Here is a 25,106-nt window from a genome sequence, read left to right on the forward strand (position 1 = left end):
GTGTTTGTTTCTCCTTGATGAAACCCCCCACCCCCTTGATTGACTCATTCCCTGTAAGCCACCCACCCTTCCCATTCGATTACCACTTGCTTCCTAAGGAAATAAAATCACTCTCGTTTAAAAATCATGTATTCTTTATTAATTAATTATAAAAAGAGGGCGAGAACTGACAAGGTAGCTCGGATGTGGTTTGGGAGGAGGATAGGAGGGAAGGAAAAGGCCACTAAAAAATTTCAAAATAATGACAGCCTTTTGGTTGGGCTGTCCACTAGGGTGGAATGGGCAGGTGCACGGAGCCTCCCCCCACTCATTCTTAGTCGTCTGGTGGGTTAGGAGGCTAAGGAACATGGTGAGGGGGGAGGGCAGTTATACAGGGGCTGCAGCGGCACTCTGTGATCCTGCTGCCGTTCCTCCACCAGACGCCAGAGCGTGTCTGTTTGATCACACAGCAGCCCCAGAGTTACATCCCGACACCTCAGATCTTCCTGCCGCCACCTCTCATCTCGAGCGTCCCTCCTCTCCTCATGTTCGTCCCTCCTATCCTCACGTTGGTCCCTCCTGTCCTCACGGTCACTGGCATCTTTCCTGTACTTTGATACCATGTCCTTCCACTCATTCAGATGAGCTCTTTCATTGCGGGTCACTTCCATGATTTCTGAGAACATTTCGTCTCGTGTCTTTTTTTTTCCACCGCCTTATCTGAGATAGCCTTCGGGATGGAGGAGGGAGACTTGAAAAATTTGCAGCTGCAGGAGGGAGGGGAAAAAGGGAGAGAAGTATTTAAAAAGATACATTTTACAGAACAATGGTTATACTCTTTCATGGTGAACAACACTATTCACCTTACATAGCACATGTGATCTCACTACAAGGTCACATTTTGCATCTTAATATTGAGTGCCTGCGGCTTTGGTGTTAGAGATCACAGACGCAGGTCCGGGCATCAGAATTCGGCTTGCATGCGGCCATGGTAAGCCATTGTCTTTCGGCTTCTGCAGCCTTCATATATCCAGTGCCCCCCTTTCCCAAATAGCAGGCAAAGCCCGTTGAGTGCTGCTTCTTTCCTGTTAATGTGCAGCACCAGAACCGCCCCCATCCAATTCTCTAGGATGATTGCTTTACCCCTCCCCCCACCGCGTGGCTGGTAGCATGGAAGATCGCTGCTAGCCACCCTCCTCTCCACCATGTGGCTGGTAGCAGGGAAGATCCCAGCTAGCCAAATGCAAAAAAGCTCAGTGCCAGTCACCCCCGCCCCCCCCCCCCCCCCCGCTTGGCTAAATGCAGGGAAGGATTTCTTTTAAGCCACAGGCAAACAGCCCAACCATCTCTGTCCCCTTAATTAAATTCCTGAATTTCAACCAGGTTACCATGAACGATATCACTCTCCTGAGGATAACACAGCGAGATAAAGAACGGATGTTGCTTGAATGCCAGCAAACACCGGGACCATACGCAGCTACGCTTTGTCATGCAATGATACCAGATTACTTGCTACATGCATGGCGTGGTCAAGTGTCCTACCATGGAGGACGGAATAAGGCTGCCCTGCCCAGAAACCTTCTGCAAAGGCTTTTGGAGTACCTCCAGGAGAGCTTCATGGAGATGTCCCTGGAGGATTTCCGCTCCATCCCCAGACATGTTAACAGACTTTTCCGGTAACTTTACTGGCCGCGAATGCATCCCAAGTCCTCAGGGCAAATTAATCATTAAAAAACGCTTGCTTTTAAACCGTGTTTTATATTTACAAAGACACACTCACCAGAGGTCCCTTCCATGGCTTCAATGTGTGGGATAGTGGCTTGGGAGGGCTGGGAAGGTAATTCCGTCAGGGTGAGAAAAAGCTCCTGGCTGTTGAGGAGAACGGAGTGCTGTGTGCTCTCTGCAAGCTCATTCTCCTCTTCCTTCTCCTCATCTTCCCTGTCCGCAGAATCCTCAGGCATGGCTGAGATTACCACCCCCACCTCGGAATCCACGGACAGGGGTGGGATAGTGGTGGCAGACCCCCCTAGAATTGTAGGCAGCTCAGCGTAGAAGTGGCATGTTTTCGGCCCTGCCCGGGACCTTCTGTTTCCTTCTTTGGTTTTCTGGTAGGCTTGTCTGAGCTCCTTAACTTTCTCACAGCACTGTACTGAGTCCTTGGTGTGGCCTCTCTGCATCATGGCTTTGGAAGTTTTTTCAAATGTTTTTTCATTTCGTCTTTTGAAACGGAGTTCTGTTAGCATAGAATCCTCTCCCCATACAGTGATCAGATCCAGTACCTCCCGTGCGGTCCATGCTGGAGCTCTTTTTCGATTCTTAGGAGACTGCATTGTTACCTGTGCTGATGAGCTCTGCGTGGTCACCTGTGCTGGTGAGCTCTCCACGCTGGTCAAACAGGAAATTAAATTCAAAAGTTTGTGGGACTTTTCCTGTCTACCTGGCCAGTGCATCCGAGTTCAGATGGCTTTCCAGAGCGGTCACAATGGTGCACTGTGGGATACTGTCCGGAGGCCAGTACCATTGAATTGCGGCCACACTAACCCTAATCCAACATGGCAATACCGATTTCAGCACTACTCCCCTCGTCACGGAGGAGTACAGAAATTGGTTTTAAGAGCCCTTTATATCGACATAAAGGGCTTCGTTGTGTGGACAGGTGCAGGGTTAAATCGGTTTAACGCTGCTAAATTTGGTATAAACACGTAGTGTAGACCAGGCTAAGGGTATGTCTACACTACAGGATTATTCCGATTTTACATAAACCGGTTTTGTAAAACAGATTGTATAAAGTCTAGTGCGCGCGGCCACACAAAGCACAATAATTCGGCGGTGAGCGTCCATGTACTGAGGCTAGCGTCGATTTCTGGAGCGTTGCACTGTGGGTAGCTATCCTGTAGCTATTCCATAGTTCCTACAGTCTCCCCCGCCCATTGGAATTCTGGGTTGAGATCCCAGTGCATGATGGTGCAAAAACAATGTCGTGGGTGATTCTGGGTAAATGTTGTCACTCAATCCTTCCTCCGTGAAAGCAACAGCAGACAATCATTTCTCGCCCTTTTTCCCTGGATTGCCCTGGCAGACGCCATAGCATGGCAACCATGGAGCCCATTTTGCCTTTTGTCACTGTCACCGTATGTGTACTGGTTGCTGCTGACAGAGGCGGTACTGCAGTGCTACACAGCAGCATTCATTTGCCTTTGCAGGGTAGCAGAGACCATAGGTACCAATAGGTACCATCCCTATTGTACCATCTGCCATGCCATTGTAAATTGGCGATGAGATGATGATTATCAGTTGTTCTGTATCATCTGCTGCTGTCATGGGTGCTCCTGGCTGGCCTTCGCTGAGGTCGGCTGGGGGCGCAAAGACAAAAATGGGAATGACTCCCCGGGTCATTTCCTCCTTTATGTTTTATCTAAAAATAGAGTCAGTCTTGCCTAGAATATGGGGCAAGTGTACTAGAGAACCAGTGTACCAGAGAACACAGCCGCTCCGTGTCAGATCCTGCAGAAATGATGAGCTGCATGCCATTCTAGGGGGTGCCCTTGCAACAACCCCACCCATTGCTTCCCTCCTCCCTCAACCCTCCTAGGCTACCGTTGCAGTGTCCCCCCATTTGTGTGATGAAGTAATAAAGAATGCGGGAATAAGACACACTGACTTTTTAGTAAGATTAAATGAGGGGGAGGCAGCCTCCAGCTGCTATGATAGTCCAGGCAGGACATTAGACGGTGGCGGGGGAGAGGAGCCCAGTCTCCCGCTGCTATGATAGTCCAGGCAGTACAGAATCTTTTCTTTAGACTTGAAAGGGCGGGGGCTGATGGAGCTCAACCCCCATTGCTACGATGAAGACGATTACCAGTCTTTCTGTACCATCTGCTGGGAATGACCGGGAGTCATTTCTATTTTTACCCAGGCGCCCCCGGCCGACCTCACTGAGGCCAGCCAGGAGCACTCACAGGATGATGAGGACAGCTATCAGTCATTTTGTACTATACCATCTGCCACCGGGGAGGGGAGAGGATGCTGCTGTTCAGTGCCGCAGCACCGCATCTACTAGCAGCATGCAGTAGACATACGGTGACATTGAAAAAAGTCAATAAATGATTTTTTCCCCTTTTCTTTCACGGGAGGGGAAAGGGGTGTAAATTGACGCGATATACCCTGAACCACCCCGAACAATGTGTTTGACCCTACAGGCATTGGGAGCTCAGCCAAGAATGCAAATGCTTTTCGGAGACTGCGGGGACTGTGGGATAGCTGGAATCCTCAGTACCCTCCCCCCCCATGAGCATCCATTTGTTTCTTTGGCTTTCCGTTACGCTTGTCACACAGCACTATGTTGAGTCCCTGCTGTGGCCTCTGTCTATCATAGCCTGGAGATTTTTTCAAATGCTTTGTCATTTCGTCTTCTGTAATGGAGCTCTGATAGAACAGATTTGTCTCCCCATACAGCGATCAGATCCAGTATCTCCCGTACGGTCCATGCTGGAGCTCTTTTTGGATTTGGGACTGCATCGCCACCCATGCTGATCAGAGCTCCACTCTGGGCAAACAGGAAATGAAATTCAAAAGTTCGCGGGGCTTTTCCTGTCTACCTGGCCTGTGCATCCGAGTTCAGATTGCTTTCCAGAGCGATCACAATGGTGCACTGTAGGATACCGCCCAGAGGCCAATACCGTTGATTTGCGGCCACACTAACCCTAATCCGACATGGCAATACCGATTTCAGCGCTACTCCTCTCGTCGAGGAGGAGTACAGAAACCGGTTTAAAGAGCCCTTTATAGCGATAGAAAGGGCCTTGTTGTGTGGACGGGTGCAGCGTTAAATCGGTTTAATGCTGCTAAATTTGGTTTAAACGCATAGTGTAGACCAGGCCTAAGACTCATTTCACACAGGCCACCCAACGCCTACAAGATGGTAAAAACTCGGTCTCTGCAGTCCTGGACCAATTTTGAACCAATGACCTAAGGAGATAAAGGTCATACCCAACCTTCTGAACCATTCCCAGTTCTGGGTGTGTCGTTGTTGCTCCATCGCTTGTTGCTTTTTCAGTTGCATTTTGGTGTGAGACAGTATTGTGCATCAGGGATTTTTTTTCTCAGCTCTTAAAATTCTTCTCTGTAAACAGGACATCAGAATCTTCTTTTAAAATGGATTTAAAGTGAGACACAGCAACCTCAGCTGTAGTCTCCAGAATTGCATTCACCCTTTGGCCTCCTGCCCATACTTATGCTCATCTTTCAAAGCTTGAGAGGAAGTCATGGGACTCCTGAGAACAGTAGGGAAGTGTTTCCCCACTAGGCATTTTTGTTAACCCTTGGAGGTGGCCCAAGGGAGAGTGACAGTTTTAGCTGTTGCAGTATTGAAAACTACTTATGCTGTGAGGATTCTAAGACCAGAATGGACTATTGTGATCATCTAGTCTGATCTCATGTATAACACAGGCCAGAGAACTTCCCCAAAATAATTCCTGTTTGAATTAGCATATCTTTTAGAAAAACATCTATCCAGTTTGCTCAGGCCCAGTCCAGTCTCTGCTAACTTTATCCACAGCCATCCTTCCATGTGACAGAGTTAAACCAACAATCTTGCTTTCTTTCCCATGACGGAGCCAATTATTAATTATTTATATTAACGTAGGACCTGGGCACCCTAATCATGGACCAGAACCCTATTGTGTTAGGTACTGTACACACTCAGAACAAAAAGACAGTTCTTTCCCGAAAGAGCTTACAATCTCAGTATAATTCAAGAAACAACAGATGGATACAAGGTGAATGAGGTAGTATCTTTTATTGGACCAGCTTCTCTTGGTGAAAGAGACACATGCTTTTGAGCTACACAGCTCTTCTTCAGGACCTGCAAACGACTGATGGATACAGACAGAGTGGGGAGTACAAGGGATCAGTGAGGCTGTGTTGGTCTGCGTGATGGCCATAGTCTCAGCACACCAGTTGTCTAACCAGTGAGGGTAATTAACCGGTTTGGAACAGTTTACCCAGGGTTGTCACTGATTCCCTGTCACTGACAATTCTTAAATCAAGATTAATTTTGTAAAAGGTCTGCTCTAGGAATTGGTTTTGGGTGTTCTATAGCTGTGTTATTACAGGACGCCAGACTAGTTGATCACAATGGTCCCTTCTGGCCTAGGAACCCTTGAACCATTGTCAAGTTTTTTGTAGGTGTCACATCAAAGGAGAGTTTTAAGGAGGTTTTTGAAGGTAGATAATCAGGTGGCTTTGGAGATGCTTATGGGGAACTCCTCCCATATGTGAAGGCTAGCAAGGGAGAAAGCACAAAGATGCTTGTTTTGAAATTTAACAAGTGGGCAATGAAGCCTGCCTCCACTGGCTGATCAGAGGCAAGAGTTGATATATGTCAATAGCATATGGGAAATGGTAGGTAAGGTGGGGATAGGCCATGAAGGGACTTGAAGGTGAAGACAAGTAACTCCTATTTGCAATGGAGAAAGGGGAGCCAGTAGAGGAACTCAAGGAGAGGAGGTGTGGTCAAAGTGAGGTCTAGGAAAATGATCTTTTCAGTCAGAATGCTTCTGCGTAGCAAGGCAAGGTTGCATTTGTCAAGGACAGAAGAGGATGTTGCCGTAGTCAAGACACAAAGTGATGAGAAGTTGCAAAAGTTTTAGCTTGTGGATGGTTAGGGAAGGTTGTATCTTAGAGGTGTTAGGATGGAAGAATCAGCAAGATTTAGACATAGCCTGGATGTGAGGACCGAGAGAGGGATGAGTCAAAGATGACAACCAACATTTGGGCCTGAGGGAGGATGGTGGCAGTGTCGACAGCAACTGAGAAAGGAGGGAGGGAGGCTTATGGGGTGGGAAAGATTAAGAGCTCTGTTTTGGTCATGTTGAGCTTAAGATGATGGCTGGAATTCAACATGGAGTTATCAGAGAGACCAGTGGAGAGTTTCGTTTGGACAGAAGGAGACAAGTTCTGAATGGCGAGGTAGATCTGTGCGTCATTGGCATAGACATGATAGGTGAAGTCATATCCATTGCTTAGGACTGCAATTGCTTTAGAGCACAGCATCCTCTGTCATCCTACCTAGCTGTCTGCCCTGATTGCTCAGCTCCCTATCCCCCTAATGCAATGGACTCAGACTCCCATAGACTCATAGACTTGAATGCCCAAAGGAACCTTCGTGATCATCTAGTCTGACCTCCTGCACATTGCAGGCCACAGAACCTCGCGCCCTCCCCACTCCTCTAATAGACCTCTAACCTCTGCCTGAGTTACTGAAGTCCTCGAATCATGATTTAAAGACTTTAAGTTGCAGAGAATCCACCATTTACACTAGTTTAAACCTGCAAGTGACCTGTGCCCCATGCTCCAGAGGAAGGCAAAACCCCCCTAGGGTGCTGCCAATTTGACTTGGGGAAAAATTCCTTCCCAACCCCAGATACAATGATCAGTTATGTGGGCAAGATCCAGCAGCCAGACATCAGGAAAGAATTCTCTGTAGTAACTCAGAGCCCTCCCCATCTAGTGTCCCGTCTCTGGCCATTAGAGATGTTTGCTGCTAGCAGTCGCAGATCGGCTACATGCCATTGTAGGAAGTCTCATCATACCATCCCCTCCATAAATTTATCAAGCTCAGTCTTGAAGCCAGTTAGGGTTTTTGCCCCACTGCTGCCCTTGGGAGGCTATTCCAGAACTTTACTCCTCTGATGGTTAGAAGCTTTCACCTAATTTCAAGCCTAAACTTCTTGGTGGCCAGTTTATATCCATCCACACAACCTGGGGAGGATCCAGACGCGGGATCATGACATTGGAGTTTACAAAAGGGATTCGGGGCAGATATCTGGAGGTGGGGTCATGTTAATGTTAGGATCTCTCAAATGGTGGATCAGGGCAATTACTCCTTCCTTGGGCTGGACTTGAGCACTCAACATCAGGACTAGGTAAATGGTCTGTCCTGCTGCGACCTGTCTGTATGTGACACTGCCAGCAGCAGCCTATGGCGTACTTCATATGGGGAGCCTGGTGCATTCATGTTATGGACTAGCTGCTATCTTCAGCAGTGCTTACACCATTCAGCTCTCCGTCACTGTCTTGTAAGAAAGGCATTTGTGTTACAGCAGTTTACATTGATCTTGGAGCAGGAAACAGCATTATGTGGCTTGGGCTTCTTAATAAATCCTTGACTACTGAGAGCCAGCTCATATGCTGCCTCCTTTATTACTCTGCAGAAAAAAATCTAGCCCTATATCTGGTATGCTTGTTAGAGTCTGTGCTTTCATCCCTGTAGGAACTACAGAAGCAGGCAGAGATGATGGAGTTTAAGATCTCCCTGAGGGCTCTTTCTGTGCTCCGTTTCATCACTGATCAGGTAGACAGGTAAGCAGCTGGCTTACAGGAGAATCTAGAGATGAGCCTAGGAACTGGGGTGGGCTTGTTTAAGTCATTGCACTGGTCTGCGGGTGTCAGTCCTGTGCTCAGGGACTGGGAGCATCAGTTCTGGCGCAGTGCCCTGTTGTCTGGATCCTGCTGTGTGTAGTAGCTGGATGTGCAGATCATGGCACTACAGTTCCAGTGTGTGCTTCCTCCTGTTCTCAGTAGCTGGCACTGAGAACTCGATGTGCTGATTTGGCTCTCAGAGTGAATCTTGCTGGGCATTTGATTTGCAGATCCATCCTAGCAGCTGAAAGTATCAAACCTAGCACCAGGGTCTGGGATCTGACTTTGCCCGATGGCTGGCTGTGTGGATCCTGGCACTGTGCCCTGGTGTGTAGATCCTGCCGTGCTTGGGTGACTGGTTGTGTGGATCCTGGTGTGGGATCAGGCTATTCTCAATGGCTGCTTGTATGGATTTTGCCCTGGTCTGACTGTAATTTATTTTATTTTGTCACTTTGCTTCTTCCCCAGAGTCTTGGGGACCATTTGTAGCTGATCTTGTACTGCTCACAATAGGTGTTTTCACTAGTTCCTCTCTTGTTTTTCTCCAGTTTGCCACTGAGTGCCCTGACACGGATGCTGAACACTCATAATGTGCCCTGCCTCCTGATAGAGCTCCTGGAGCATTGTCCATGGAGCTGCTGCGAAGCAGGTATGAATCATGTGCTCATACCTTAGTGCATCCATGGGGCTGTGGCATTTTTTACCTGGAGCTCCATCTGGTAGGTGGTTCCCATATAGGGAGAAATAGCTGAAAGGTCCTCCCTAGATTCAGTTCTCACTCTCCATCTTTCACATGGATTTCCATCTGGCCTTTCCATCTCCCTCCCCTCCCATCCAGGTACATGGAATCACTTCCTGCGTGGACTGTATGCGCCCATTGGCTCCACTCTTGAGCAGACACCGCTCAGCTGGGATTGAGGAGCTGCGCTTCCAAAAATGGTCCCTGCTTGTGGCTATCTCTCATCCAAATCTGGCAGCTCCCAAGCTGGTGTCCCCAGTGCAGTAAAAGAGGACAATACAACCCTAATGTATCTGCCAGCCCCCTTCTCCCACCCCATCCTGCCCTGCAGGGAGTCCTCATGCTCTGTGAGTAGCAACAGGATCTGCTTAGAAAGACCTGGTTATCAGCCCACTTCTCCCTGGCAACTGTGCCCTCATCCCACCCGTGCTGTCTGCACTGAGGCCCCATACGAACTGGAGTTCCAAACAGGTTTAACAAGCACGCTTCAGGCCACCTTAAACTGGATTCTCATACAGTGGATCAGATCAGTGTTGGCAGAGTTAACCTGATTCAGAATCAGGCTGGCTAGTCCACACTAGCATTACAGGGGTTCAGCCACAACCAAGTATAGGCATGGTGGTTAATTTAGTAGCAAGGCCTGTGTAGGCGAGATCACTGGCTACACAACACATCCCTGGAATGGCAAGTAAAGGCAGATAAGTGTGGGAATCACAGTTGTGATCTCCTCCAGGAGTCCAAGCTGCTCCCAGAAGCTACACATCATCTTTCTTTGCTCTTGCCACAGACCCGTGATCACTTCTTCCATTTCTTCTCTTCCCACAATGACCCTGGCCCTGAGCATTGTCTGCTATACCTGAGTGAATGCACAGATGATAAAACCATGGGCTCTGTTCATCTCTCTTAGATCCTTATCTAGCCCCATCACCTTTCTCTGAACATCTTACAATCTTTTAATATGTTTATCCTCACACACCCCTGTGAGATAGGGAAGTGCTATTGGCCCCACTTTACAGAGGGAAACTGAGATGAAGAGAGACTAATTGACTCACCCAGGGTCACACAGGGAGTCTGTGTTGGAGCAGAGAATTGAACCTAGGTCTAAGTCCCGTCTGGCACCCTAACCGTTGGGCCCTTTTTTCTCTGGTGTCCCAGTCTCACCCTCTGTCTTACTGGCTGTGTCTCTCAGGCAAGCTAAAAAAGTTTGAGAATGGAATGTGGCATGTGGTGCCTCCTGAAGACCATGTGAAGATGACCAAGCTGGATGGGCAGGTGTGGATTGCCCTTTATAACCTCCTCCTGAGCCCAGAATGCCAGCGGAAATACAACTTGGACGGTTTCAACAAGAGCCAGCTCCTAAAGGTACAAGACTTCAGTGTGCATAGCCTGTATATATACCCAGCATGGTGCCTAGGCACAGGGAGGACTAGGACCTTCCCATAGGTATAGATACCCTCTTGTCATCACTTTCAAAATGTGCCAGGTGAGCATTTCCTGGTTGAAACCTGTATCACAAGCTGGGAAATACCATGTAGTCAGTTCCAAGATGGCTTCTTTGTTCATGCCAGTCAAGTTTAGAGGCAAATACCCCATCAACTGGCATGAATTAGCTCTTTGTTGATCAGCAGAGTCCAAGGACAGAGAGGGCCATGGAGACTAGACTCATCCTAGAATAGTCTCTCCAGGCCAGGTTTGAGACCCATTGACAGGATGTGTTGGGAAACTCACACTGCTGCTGCAGTTTCTGTGGAGATATGGGGCTGCCAATATACCACCTTAGTGAGAATTTCACAATTGGCTTGTTGAGGTGGAGAGGTTTATTTTATTGCTTTAATTAGGGTTATGCCAAGTTTGGATTTAGTGCCTGTAGAAGGATGAGTCTGAGAGCACTAGAGCCACACACCATGCTGGCAGGTGCTATATAAACCTCCCATAAATAGCTCTGCCAATGCAGCTCAGTCCCAGCCTGCTGGCCCCCCTCCCGCTTTTCCAATCCTGAGCTCCCACACAGCTCTGACAATGCACCTCAAACCCAACCCACAACACCCCTCCCCCTGCTATTCCAGCCCTGAGCTCCCCACACAATCCAGAAAATGCCCGTCAGTTCTCACCCACAGCTCTTCCTGCAGTTCCAATTACTGCAGGCTTTTGACACTTCTTAATACCTAGCTGTGCTGTTGACAGGGGTGAAAATAACTTACAGGACTGCTGGAGTCCTGAGGGGGGCATGGCCTCATCCAGAAGAGGCGTGGTCTCTACTGGAAGGGGTGGGGCCTCTCAAGATTTAAAGGCCTTGTGACATTGGCTGTGGCTGTGAGCCCCAGGGCCTTTAAATCAATGCGTGGCTCCCAGCTGCAGAAGTGGCTGGGAGCCCTGGGGCAAATTAAAGGGCCCGGGGCTCCAGCCACCGCGGAGCTCCGGGCCCTTTAAATCCCCATCGCAGCTCAGGCTGTCAGAGCTGAGGGTGGGATTTAAAGGGCCCAGAGCTCCCGTGGCTGTGGGAAGCTCTGAGCCCTTTAAATCTGGCCCCTGCCCGGCCGCTAGAGCCGCAGGCGGGTTTCAAAGGGCTCTGGGCTGCCCGCAACCGCAGAAGCTCTGAGCCCTTTAAATCCCCACTGCGGAAGCTGATGCAGTCCGGCACAGTGTACTGGCTTACTTTCACCTCTGGCAGTTGATGTTGAGCAATGGAGCCCCAATGAATTTAGCCCTTGATGATGATAACCCTTCTGCACTCTCTTTTGCAGTTAATGCTCTGCTCAGTGGGGCATTGCTGAGCTGGCATGTGGCCACCTGGCCAGTTTTCCAGCAGCTTGTTTTTTAACCAGTGGATTATTTCTTTGCCTTGTTCTGATCTCTCTCCTTTCACCCTCCTCTCTCTCTCTCTGGGTTTAGCTCCGTGCATTCCTGACTGATGTCCTCATTGACCAGTTGCCAAATCTGGTGGAGATGCAGAGATTTCTGAGCCACCTCGCAGTGACAGAGCCTGTTCCACCCAAAAAGGACCTCATCCTGGAGCAGGTACCTCCAGCACCATCCCTCTCCCAAGGCCAGTTGGTCTCCTCCATTCCAGCTGCACAAGGCTGCTGCATTTCATATTGGATAGCATTCTGTAATCCCACCTCCCGTTTCCAAAGGCTGAGTATATTCCCACCACTTGGAGAACGTGGTGCTGTGATGAGAGAGGGCACATGCCCTGGCACTGAACCTGTGCTTTGCACTCTTCTTTTTACTGGCCCTACAACGGCATCCAGTTCTTCCTCACATTAGTAATGAGCCTCTGCTCTATCAACTGTCATCCCCTGAGGAGCTTACTTCCACACAGGCCAGACAGGCAGCTTAGAAGCAGGGAGTTCGCCCTTGCATCAGGCGATGGTGATATGAGAGCAAACCCAGAGTCACCAGAGCCCTGGGATGGAATTCTGTATTACGGAGAACAAGGATGGCTCTGTGATTAGGGCATTACCCTAGGACTTGGGAGAACTGAGTTCAATCCCTGCTTTGCCACAGACTCCTTGTGTGAGTGACTCAGTCTCTGTCTGCCTCAGTTCCCCATCTGGACAATGGAGATAATACCCTTGTCCCCAAAAGGGGTGTTTGAGGTCCAGATACATGCACTGTAGATTCTGAGGTGCACAGCTACCATGGTAATGGAGGCCATATCGGTACCATAGGTCAAGTTGTGCCTGCCTTTTCTTCTACCCAGTACCTGGATGGGAGCCTTGCACAGACTCCAGCTCTCACTAGCACTGCTCTCTCCGCACCCTGCTACAGTAGCGGTTTGTGGACAGCCTTTGCTTCATGCTGCAGCCAGGGCTGAGTGGAGAGCAAGGCAGCAGCCAACAATCATACCAGCCAGGGCTTTGTCAAGTGGGACCTTAAAAACCTCTAAGGATGGAGATTCCACCACCTCCCTAGGTAACCAACCCATTCCAGTGCTTCACCACCCTCCTAGTGAAATAGTGTTTCCTAATATCCAACCTAGACCTCTCCCACTGCAACTTGAGACCATTCTTCTTGTTCTGTCATCTGCCACCACTGAGAACAGCCTAGCTCCATCCTCTTTGGAACCTCGCTTCAGGTAGTTGAAGGCTGCTATCAACTCCCCCCTCACTCTTCTCTTCTGCAGACTAAACAAGCCCAGTTCTCTTAGCCTCTCTTCATAAGTCATGTGCCCCAACCCCTTAATCATTTTCGTTACCCTCCACTGGACTCTCCAATTTGTTCACATCCCTTCTGTAGTGGAGGGACCAAAACTGGATGCAATACTCCAGGTGTGGCCTCACCAGTGCCAAATAGAGAGGAATAATCACTTCCCTCAATCTGCTGGCAATGCTTCTGTAATACACCCCAATATGTCATTGGCCTTCTTGGCAACAAGGGCACACTGCTGACTCGTATACAGCTTCTCATCCACTGTAATCCCCAGGTCCTTTTCTGCAGAACTGCCGCTTAGCCAGTCAGTCAGTCCTCAGCCTGTAGCAGTGCCTGGGATTCTTCCTTCCTAAGTGCAGGACTCTGCATTTGTCTTTGTTGAACCTCATCAGATTTCTTTTGGCCCAGTCCGCTGGACCCTATCCCTACCCTCCAGTGTGTTTACCTCTCCTCCCAGCTTAGTGTCATCTGCAAACTTACTGAGCATGCAATTCATCCCATTATCCAGATCATTAATAAAGATGTTAAACAAAACTGGCCCCAGGACCGACCCTTAGGGCACTCCGCTTGATACTGGCTGCCAGCTAGACATCAAGCTGTTAATCACTACCCATTGAGCCCAATGATCCAGCCAGCTTTCTATCCACCTTATAGTCCATTCATCCAGCCCATACTTCTTTAACTTGCTGGCAAGAATGCTATGGGAGACCGTATCAAAAGCTTTGCTAAAGTTAAGAGTTAGAAATGCAGGGGCTGGCAGCTATCACTCTGGAGGGTTTTGTGTGGCCCTTCAATGTGCTGCCATCCTAACCTCGTCAATCTCCTTTTCAGCTTGCATCACTAGCTTCATGCATGTCATTGGAATTCAGCATCTCGAGTGGGTTGGGGGAAGCCAGCTGCAGTCACGCATGCTAATCATGGATCCTGCCCCATGAACTCACCCACTGTCATTGTGCCAAGCAATGATGAAAAAGGCTTTTTCCACTGGTTGCTTCTCTGAGAACAATCCTTCTCTCGCCATCTCTGCTTGGCTATTTTACTCCGCAGGGATGACGGCTCCTTTGAAGCAGCAGCTTTTCTTGTGGAGCCTGAGCTCTGTGCTCTGTTCTTGGCTGGCATTTGCTCTTTTGCATTGAAAGGCTCTCGTGAGGGTGTTTCTGTTCAGAGAAATGATGAGTGGAAAAAGTTCTCAGTTTTGGGAGAAAGATCAAATCAGGCAAGAGATTCTGGGAGCTGGGTCACGCCCCCGGCTTGGTGGGAGTGCTTTATGTTACTGGAATTCAAGTCTTGCTGCTGATCTCTCACTCCCAAGGATTAGAGGGAGGCATAGCCTTGTTTCACCTAGCCCTTATCACCTCTGTCAGTGAAGGAATCTGAAAGAAGTCTCATCACCTCCATCCTCCTGGAGAGAAGGGAGGCTGGGGCTGACATGGGAATTCAAGAAGTGTGTTGGTGTAAGGGAGGGAATTAGGAGAATTTAAGGAGGCAAATGTACTGGGAAGATGAAGCAGGTCTGGGGGATCAAAGCACCTCCCAGAATAAATGCTGTTAACAACTGAGCTTTCCCTTCAGTGTCATGCAACTAGCAGGCATGTGCTACGGCCTCTTCTCAATAAACGCGGAGAAGGAGTTCTTCTCATAGCAGACTGCTGTGGCTTCTGCAGATCTGTCACATCTTGCTTCACCCCCTACATGCACAATTGGTAGATTTATATGTGTACATCTCTCTTTAACCTGTACACACACAGCTATGTCACCTCTTCCTTCAACTCCTACACATATTTGTATGTATACATAGAGATCTGTTATCTTTCTTCACCCCTGCGTGTGGGCGGTGGGTGAATGAGCTGTTGGGGGAGGCTAGCCCTGAGCCTCTCCCCCTCTGCCCGAGGCCCCGCACCTCCCGCTCCCTTTCTGCCCCCTCTTCCCTGCTGGAGCCCAGAGCACCCTCTGCCCCCGCAGCTGCCTGGCACGCTGAGCAGGCAGCAAGGCCGGAGCACCCCTAGCCCCAAGCAAGTGGCTTGGCCCCAGCGTCCCCAGCCCCAGAATGCTGGGCAGGGGGTGCAGCCGGCGTGCCTCCTGCCCCGGAATGCTGGGTGGGTGTGTGGCACAGCCAGAGTGCCCCCAGCCCCAGGTGAGCAGCTTGGCCACAGTGGCCCCAGCCCTGTAGCACTGGGCAGGCAGGCGGCATGGTCCCAACACTCCCAACCCCTGCGCTGGGTGGATGGCACCACGTGGCCGCAGGCCCAGCATCGCCAGCTGTGGACCTTGCAAGCACCAGCTTCAGTTTGCCTGCCCCAGACTCTCGACCACAGAAGAGTGGGAAGGGGAACTGGGAGCAGGCAGGAGGAGGTCTGGGGGTGGAGCGTGGCCAGGGCCACACCAGACTGTTTGGAGAGGCACAGCCTCCCCCAGCCTATTCTACCCGCTGCGCATGCCCCTGCACACAAATGTGTGTACACACACAGCTCTGTCACATCGTCCTTTAGCTCCCTACATGCACATGTACACACACAGATTTGTCACGTCTTCCTTCATCCCACACACATCCTTCATCCCTGCTTCTGGCTCTCATACAAGTCCGTGCTCATCACCTGCCTGAGCTACCCCAGGCATTGTTGCTGCCCCTGCATGTCCTGCCCCAGAATCACCCCCACATTGGCAGGCTTATAATGCTGGAACACGATGCTCCTCTCACCCTTTTCACTGTCCCGACAGGTTCCTGTCATCAGGGACCGCATTATCAGAGAGAATTCTGGGAAGTGGCAGGCGATCGCCAAGCACCAGGTGAAGCACATGTTCAGCCCCTCAGAGGACGAGTTGAAAGACCTGGCGTGCCGGTAAGACCACAGTATGATGAGCAACCCTGAGCTCATACTTGCAGGAGAGTCCGTTTGCAAAGCCAGTCCCCATTTTCCTCTTGTGCCATGAGGCTGCTAGCTACAAGAGATTCAGCACAACCATCATCACAATGAGCAGGGGCATCTTGACAAGAGAAAATAGCCAGCGTAAGTTTCACTGCCCTGAGGAGGACTGAGACACTAAGCGAGGCAGGAATCCTAGCCTGCAGCAGGAGGTCCCTTTGGAGAGTCGAATGGGAAGGATAGCAGGGTCAGATCTAAAGGCTCTATCCTGTGCTGGAGGGTAAAGAAGATGAATCAGGACAGGCACCACCTTTCATATCATGAGTCTCCTGCTCCAGGTGCTGATGCTCGCTTTCTATCCCCAACCAGGTGGGCACAGACATACAACCTGGATGTGATGGAGGCTCTCGTCCCAGAGAAACCCAAGTGCGGGCTGTGCGGCTCTGAGGCAACAAAGCGCTGCTCTCGCTGCCAGAACGAGTGGTACTGCAAACGGTAATGATTGTTAGTGTTGTCTGATCTGTCAGAGCTCCCTGCTGCCCTCAGGGCTTAGCTGGGATCTCACCTCTCCCTTGGGCACGCAGCTGGTACTAGAGTCCTGCTGTGAGACCTGGCCATGCCAATGCTAGAACTTGGTCCTTTGTCTGGAGTAAGTGGTGCTCACTGTTTCCTGAATATGCTGGGTCTAGCAGCCCTGGCTGGTCTCTGCCCCTCTCATCATGACAGCTGTTATACCCCATGCACCTGGGCTTCATGACTGTCATGGAGTTTCAAATCAGTGCATGAATTCACTGGAGCTGTGAGGTCAGCTGTCCCTGCACCACAGTAAATCTCCACTGGGGTCAGTTATGTTACACGCCGGAGCAGAAGCAGCCTTTTCATGTTGCCTTTTATGAAAAGCCCAGTGAATTTTGTGCTGATGCTGGAAGGTGCTGGGCTGATACTCCGGAGTCCCCTGTTTATCCACAACAAAAGCAGCAGTGTGAGCTTCCCCACCTTACCCTCTCCCCAGTGAATGTGCTTCACCTTATACCTAGAGGGAACCACCCTGGGTGGGAATTCAGTGTCCTTGGTCTCTTTGGGACTCCTTAGCCTCATTGCTGAGACTAGCAGAGGGGTCCAGTCAGTGACAGTGGCTATAGGCAATTGACCACTACAACAGATACGCCTACTCTGTTTCACACAGACCACAGAGCCACGGGTAGATGGGAACAGGTTTTGTCACTGGCTGGCCCTTATTTAAAGCAGACAAGTAGAGCTGAAGGCCTCCATAGCGCGTCTCAACCCCCTGATCCAGTTTCCAATGTGTTCCTTTCTACCATTGCCCCTCTTTCCCTTTGCAGGGAGTGCCAGGTGCAGCACTGGCAGAAGCACAAGAAAGCTTGCAACCTAATGGCTGATGCCCTGAAGAAAATAAAAGAGGACCTGAAAGTGCAGCCGTAATGCAGAGCCAGAGCCTTCCAAAGAGGGACTTCTCCTCCCAGGCATTCCAGCAATCCGAGAGCAAAGGGTCGCCAGTTAGAACTAGAGACGGACAACCCCTTGTTCATCTAACCTGGGCCCAGTGCACCACTTCTGCCTGCCTCCTGTGTAACTGTGCATGCTGTGGTAGTGCATGGGCTGCTCCAGATCCCAGCCTTGCAGTCACAGACAGTCGGCCTAGATCCGCTACCATGGGATCATGCTCAGCTCAGCGGGAGGCAGCAGCCACTGGCCAGCACAACTGCTGAGATTGGGAGCCTTGGTTCTCTCAGACCCCATTCTGTCTCCTAGTTTCTGAACTCTTCCTTGCTTGAGAACAGGCTGCTGCTGACCTCAGGGACTCATTTATGCTAAGTAGCTTTCTCCGTGCTGCCACCTATGACTCAGAAGCAGCTTGTGTTACTGGGCATCCTACCTGAAGCAGGCACCATCTGCTGTCATGCAGCATGGCAGTGAGCGCAGATCTCGCCGCTCTGCGGCAGAGCACAATGGCAGCTGACAAGTTTGAAACTAACCACTGATTGCTGCTCTCACTACCTGCTGCTGGGAATGTACCATGGGCCTTAAGAAAAAAACATTTTCTGCTCCCAGGGCACAGGCCAGCAATAGCCGCACTGGGCTTAGACCCTCTTCTGCTGTGACTCCCACCTTCCCCCCCCCTTACAATTTGTTCTCCAGTAAATGGGTTGAACCACTAACCATCTTGTTCTCACTCATCTCCATTCTGAAACAGTCTGCAGCAGCCACCCTAGAGATGACAAAGCCACTTCCTCACTTATTTCCTGCATTGTCCTACTGGGGAGGATTTTATAAACCCCATCTCTGCTGGTAATGAGTTTACAAGGTCTCTGCTGATGCTCAGATGCCAGTCAGGGCCATACAGGCAGGGATGGAATTGCCCAGAAGGTGACATCTTCTGTGCCTTCCTTATCTGGGTGCTCAGTTCTATAACATCCTTGCACGGGCCTTGCCGTGTAGGCTGGGGGAGGGGCAGGGAAAAGGATGTGGTTAGGACAAGTGCTTTAATTTTCAGAGGCTCATTGTTTCACGGTTGAGAGCATAATGCGGTGTCTTGGTGGCTACCGAGGGACTTGCCTCTTGCTCTGGGGTTTTCTCTTTTCTCTGCAGTGTAGTGAGAAATGAAATTAACAATCAGCCCCATCCAGAAAGCAGTGCAAGTCATGCTCCTTGTGTAAGCCCTGGTCATCCAAAGTCGTGTTCTGGTCAGAATGCCAAGGATCAGTCCCCATGCAGCTCGTCTCCAGTCACGTTTGACATTGATCTCTTCCCCACCCCCCCCATGTTGAACATCCTGCAGCTAAGTTCATCAGTAACTTCCCCAGTTGTTTGGGACATGCTATGAGGTGTGCTGGCTCCCCCAGTGTTTGCCTCCAATGAGCCTGAATCCTGCCAGCTCAATCCTGTTAATGACCATGTATGTGAATGCAGCATAGTTATAGCTGTGTTGGTTCCAGGGTATGAGAGAGACAAGGTGGATGAGGTAGTATCTTTTATTGAACCCACTTCTGTTGGTGAGACGGACAAACTTTTGAGTTACACAGTGCTCTTCTTCAGGCCTGGGAAAGGTACTCACAGCAAAATGCAAAGTGGAACAGATTTTTAGTGTCTAGCAGAACTTAAATTCAATACTCTGCTAGACACTAAAAATCATGGACTGAACGGAGACTGGATGTATGGTTTGTTTCAACAATCTGTAACCCACTAACCCCCTCTTTTAATCCTATGGCTGCTGTTAACAGACCACTTCACCTTGAATGGTCCCTTACAGTATGTGCTAACTATTTACGCTAAACAATCTTGTGCTCATACACCTTGTCTCTCTAATGACCAGATGGACAGTTACAATAAATAGTCCTGCAAGCGCTGTCCCATAGCATCGTGTATCCGCAAAAGTGGCCTCTCTGGCTGTCTCTCTAACTTTTGCTGACTCCCAGGTCATCTGCCCAGAAGCCACGGGCTTGTATAAATATGCCTCCAGAAAAGGGGAGAGGGCTGCTTGTGCTAGATTAGTTTGATGTTAGAGATGGGTCTGAGCTAGTCCAATCAGGAGCGAGCCTTATCCAAACACTCAAAATGTTAGATGCTGCTGTTTGCCTCCACCCATGATAAGTAAAGCAGTGAAGTTTGGATCCAGCTCTGAACTCTTCTGAAGGCTATCCTGTTCTCACCTGAACTTTCAACTCAGTCTCCTCTCGATCTGATGCATTAGAAAAAGAGGCTAACCAATCCCCAGGGTTCAAAAACTGTGAGTTAGGCCCCCAAAATCATGAGATTGTCTTAAAAAACAAGATTTTAAAAAATAACCAGTGCTGGTCTTCAGTTTTTTCACCCTTTAGTGACCATATTATCAAGGTTTTCTCCACAACCACAAAGGCTAGAAGCATACTTCTCTTTTAAGTGTGAGCTGAGATGCTCCATTAATCATGTGACTCCAGGAGCTGGGGCTTTAAGAAAATCACCAAGTGTCTTGAGACTCACGATAAAATCTCAAGTGTCAGCAATCATGGAACAAGTGAAGTGAATGGAAAATACCACAAGTATGTGCAAAAACTAGGTAATGGAAGTGGGGCTGGAAAGTCAAACTCCTGGAAATGTTCTTTGGGGGCGTTTGAGGCCCATGTCACCTGTGTCTGGATGCGGCTCTGGGGCAGATGCTAGTTTAGACAGAGATGTTTGTTGATCTGAAGAGCCGGGCAGAAGGATCCAGCCTGCAACTTCAGAGAGCAGTTTTGCCTTTGTGGATGTTAGATTCAGCATTTTCTTTAATCTTTCCTTGTAGATAAGCATGAATGTAAACATGAGCATGCTGCGCCAGGCCCGCCTGGAGGGACAGGACTATCTTATCACAGGCTCTCCCAGTTTCCCAAACTTCAGATTTTCCTCTTCCTTCAACCCTCTCTCAGCCCCCTTCTGGCATCTCAACTGGCCCTGGGTTTTCCCCAGTCCTATCCTGGAGGAAGGATCAGCAGAACTACATTGAAAATGGTAAGATGCTTGGAGACCACACTAACGGGGGCTATAGACAGATCCCCCCCCCCCCTTTCTGTGCAGAGGGTGTGACTGGGAATTAGAAAGTACCAGTTGAGATTGATCTAGTTGAGAAGTTCCTGCTTTTAGCCATACATGTGGTAGAGACTGAACTGGAAGAGCACAGAAATATGACGACGTTCGGGCACTGAACAAAGAGGGCGCTTGCAGATTAAAACTGCTGCTGCCAAACTTTCTCTGTCAGAAGTTGTTGACTCATCCATGATGTGATCTTACAATCTGGGTGCTGAATGTTAGTGGAACAGGAAATAATCAGGTAACAGGCTGGTTTGAAATGCATCTGACTTTTCAAAAGTGCACACAGAGGAACCTTTTCCATGCTGGGGTGGGGCTCTGCACTTAAGGGAACAGGAAACCTTTAGGCAAACTGCAGCTGTAACATTACCTGTTTCACTCAGATCTTTTGCCCTATGTGATCTTTGAGGCCCTCTAAGACCTTTAGTTTTGAAAGGTTTGGCCAGAAGATCACATGGTGAACGAACAAAACATGAAATTAAGTGTATGTGGCTCCAGAAGATGAAGGGCTGAGCTGATCAAGCTGGGCTTTGAACTTGTGGGTCTAGGGCATATTTTCAGTCAGGATGCTTAGGTCCCTTCTCTGCCTTTGTAGAGCAGAGGGCACAGAATCAGTGCATGGCCTGGTGGGGGGAGGCTGAGGGTATTACAGCTCACAGGGCAAAGTGGTCAACGATTCTGCTGACACTTAGGGGAGGTGCCTCTGATTTCTTCAGAGAGCGGGTCAAGTGATAAGGCATTAAACTAGAAGTTGAGAGCCCTGGGTTCTAATCCCAGCTCTGCCACTGATTTAATGGGTGGCCTTGGGCAAGTCACTTATCTTCTCTGTGCTTCAGTTGCTCCATTGGTAAAATGTGCATAGTAATATCCCCGTGTTTTGTCATCCACCAACGCGCTGAGTGGTGTTCTCCGGCAGGGAACTGAGGACCTGGCTTGTACATGCTGTTGTATAATAAATTCCTTCCCCTTATCAGCCTCTTCTTTGCATTCACACACCCTTTCCTGCTAAGGAAGCCAGACCTCAGCAAACCAGAGTTTATCCTCTTGTAAACAGGTCACCAAGGAAGGAAAGAAGGGGCAGCTGAGCTACAGGCCACAGGAGAAGGATGTTCCTGCAGTATCATCTCGATCCTTTTGAGTGGGGTGGACTGGGCTGCCTTGGCCAGCACTGGAATGGAAAGCTGTGTGCTGCCATGTGACAGTCCAGCGTTTTGGATTAATGCACACAGCTGGTACTGCTGGACATTGCATGGTAACTTCTGTCAGTATCGCCATGGCCTCTGCTAAAAAGCTGCCTCCTCACTCATGACTTAGAGATCCACAGTTGGGACCTGGCCCTGCCTCCCCTACAGGAACTGGATGCTACTGAGGCACACCTCTCCCCTGAGCCCAGCTGTGGAAGAACAGCACAGAACCCACTATGCCCAGTTAGAGCACTGGCCTTTTCTGCCATAGGTCTGGTGTTTTGAAGTCAGCTTGGCTGGGAATGGTGGATGTTCAGCACCTCTCAGGATCAGGCCCCAGCTGCCATTCATGCTTTGCATCACCCTCCTAGCTGTGAGCGGAACTCAGGGGGGCTGGTTTGCCCCATAGAAAACAGATAGCGCCTTGGCTGGCCTTGCTGCACCCTCTGTAGGAGGATGAGAAAGCAGCTGATGAATAGCACTTGTAGGTGAGGGAGCTGGTTTCATGTGATGTATTTAAATGGCTGCCTTGGGCTAGAAGGATAAATGATTGGGGCTATCAGTCCTCATGCTTCAGGACACAAGCTGATCTGAGCGGAGGGGTAAGGCAGGAACTGCTTCCCCCTTTTCCAGTGCTATGGAATTACAGGATCAGGCCCTATTTACACAGAGCATAAAACTCTATTGAGAGAACCAGGGATCAACATAGCTAAAATACGGGCTTTGCTGGTGTGATTTGCCTGTGGGATGTGAGCTGGCCAGAACAGCCTGAAACCCATGTCATAGGTAGGGAGCAAGTCTAGGGGACACTCAAGCCAATTCTGATCCTATTTACACAAGTATAAATCTAGAGTCAGCCTACTGTAATAGTGGAGTGACTCCAGATTTACACTGGACAAAGAATACCACTGATTCCCAGGGACTGACTGTATTTACACTAGTGCTAGAATCTGGAGTAATGTGTTTAAATGTTTAGTGTTGCAGCTAACACTCTTTTATCCCCTTTGTCAGCCCTGCATGGGGGTTTTTGATACCTCAGGTTAGTACTGTAGAGCTTGAAGTCTGGTCACAGGGAAATAATCTTTCCAAGGCCTGGATGTACCAGGCCAAGAACACATGGAGAGAGAGGGAAATTGCCTTTTATTCTTGTTCTTCCCGAACTGGAGCTGACTTTTAAACTCCTCCTAAACATTAACCTTTCCCTGGGACTCTTTCCCCAGAAATGGCTCTTCCTGGGAGCGATTTTAGACTCTCGCTGGGATATTTTTTGAACTCTTAATTTCTATTTTAGTGCCAGCAAGAACCCACAACTAGTGCCCCTGGGACGCTTTCCTCTGGTTTGCCTGAGTCCACCCATCTCTCTGGCTTGATTTTTTTCCATTGAAACCAGACAGTCTTTACAGCTGACTGTTGTTTTTGTACTGCGATGCCATGGTGACCACCGGCAACAGGAAGTTCTGGACTTGAGATGCAGCTAGCCTGACCTCTCAGCAGCTGGAGCAGCACCAGGGTTTGTGGGGCTGGCAAGAGCATGGGGATAAGATTCCAGCACCCAGATCAGCTGGAGCTACTCATGTTCATTGAGCGACTTTATGGGCCAAGTTCTCCCTGCTCCACTCCTCTCTGTCCTTTCCCCCTCTCGTCAGCCAGAGTGAGGAAGGTGGGGAAGCACTGTCCTAGTGGATCAGTGTCCTTGTCCCCAAAAACTGGTCAATAGCAGGGCCCTGGACTGAATGAATCACACACCCCCTCCCGCCCAGTCAGTTCTGGGAGTGCCTGCAGGGCAAGGAGATGCAGCTGCCCGTGCTGGACTCCAGGCTTAGACTCAGAGATGCCAAGGCCAGTTGGCACCATTGTGATTGTCTAGTCTGACAACCTGTGTCCCATAGGCCATGCAACTTCCCCCAAGGCTCCAAGACACCAGCACCAGGATTCACACACAAGTTTTCCAAAGGGGCTACAAAAAGAAGGCAGCGAAGTTGGTATGCCAATGGGTTTCATGGAGAAGTGACCTTCAGCCTGAACCGAATGGCCCATGTTCAGCCAGGGGTGACCGCACTTCAATGTGGACTGGGCCCAACCTCTTTCTTAGGTTGAGGGGCAGATTAGAGGGGGCAAGACAGGCAGGGGATGTGGGGGAGCACTAGGGGAGCTAATCAACAGAGCTCACTGACACTGGAAGATGTTTGTCTTAACTGGGTCAGGGGCAAGAGGAAGGGGCAGCTGGAAACATCCTCCACATGTCAGGGGCTGCGTGTAAGCCAATCGGCTCTTGCACCGGCCTGTGCACCAAAGAGTGTGCCAGCCACAGAGCCCAGTCCCATTTTATTTCCTCAAAAGGACCCAAGGTCAGTATGTCAAATCAGCCCCTTCCCCCCTGAGCTGGGGTCTTCTGCAAGGGCCAGTCTACTCCCTGCAGGACTCACTCCAGAGGCTGGCTGCCTGGGAGTTGAGGTGGGCATCTCTGTTCCCTTTTATGGGATGACACACCACAGGCTGCCTGCGTGGGCTCACACAGGGACTGGGGCCTCCTGCAGCTCTAACTTACACCTGAGCTACTTGCTGGCTCCCAGGAGAATCTGCTGCTCTTCATGCTAAAAGTGGGGCTAAGCCTAGCTCCCCTTATGGAGTCGGCCCCCTCCCAAGGGAGCTCCCTCTATCCACATGCAGCTTGGCTGTTTCCTGTCTTTGCTGGGCCTCAGTGATGATAGGTCACCTCTCTGGTCCTATTCCTCTTTGTGGCCTGCTTCATTCCAGCTTTTCTCAGGCATGAAGCACCCTGTCCAAACTGGGATGTCACCCACCCCTTGATTCACGCTCCCTGCTTGGGCTGGGGCCAGCTGTCTTCCTCAGACAGCCTGGGAGGGATGGCACAGAGAGCCCAGCTACTGAATTCCCAAGGAGTGTCTTGGCTTGGAGCGGATGGTTCAAACTTCCAGCACAAGTGTACGGAGGAGGGAGGCTGCAGCAGTGCATCCTATTGGGGAGAGCTGGGGGCAGGGGATGGTAGCTAGTAAAGGGCCAGGACCACTCCCTAGCGCTGTAGGACAGGTGAGGAGATGAAGGGGGGTCCTGCTGCCACAAGCTTGAACTTGGTAAAAAGGGCTCCCTAGCTCAGGCTATGGGCTTCCTGTGCCAGCCAGGGGCATTTCCCTCTGGAAGTTGGCAGTGGGTCAGAGCAGGGTTGGGGCATCCTGGTCT

The 25,106-nt window shown here is 50.0% G+C and overlaps 2 protein-coding genes across 4 annotated transcripts in view; both read left to right on the forward strand.

The window, feature by feature from the left end:
* ZMYND10 (zinc finger MYND-type containing 10) overlaps positions 1-23,253 on the forward strand; it is a 32,063-nt gene extending 8,810 nt beyond the window's left edge. The window contains exons 6-14 of one of the 3 annotated variants that reach the window (XR_007775096.1): positions 8,252-8,340; positions 8,949-9,049; positions 10,329-10,501; positions 12,032-12,157; positions 16,010-16,131; positions 16,525-16,650; positions 17,499-20,643; positions 21,776-22,393; positions 23,197-23,243. Coding sequence is in view for 1 of the 3 variants with exons in the window: in XM_050958714.1 (XP_050814671.1) it covers positions 8,252-8,340; positions 8,949-9,049; positions 10,329-10,501; positions 12,032-12,157; positions 16,010-16,131; positions 16,525-16,650; positions 17,499-17,598 (837 nt within the window). In the remaining 2 variants the exon portion in view is untranslated. Of the gene's footprint in view, positions 1-8,251; positions 8,341-8,948; positions 9,050-10,328; positions 10,502-12,031; positions 12,158-16,009; positions 16,132-16,524; positions 16,651-17,498; positions 21,692-21,775 lie in introns of those variants that run through there. The other 2 variants (XR_007775095.1, XM_050958714.1) reach the window with 2 other exon arrangements.
* The window catches only part of NPRL2 (NPR2 like, GATOR1 complex subunit), an 81,910-nt gene that overhangs the window by 24,801 nt on the left and 32,003 nt on the right, over positions 1-25,106 (forward strand). The window lies entirely within an intron of this gene.

The sequence above is a fragment of the Gopherus flavomarginatus genome, chromosome 6 (genome assembly GCF_025201925.1).
Source record: "Gopherus flavomarginatus isolate rGopFla2 chromosome 6, rGopFla2.mat.asm, whole genome shotgun sequence".
In the NCBI taxonomy this organism is placed as follows: Eukaryota; Metazoa; Chordata; order Testudines; family Testudinidae; genus Gopherus; species Gopherus flavomarginatus.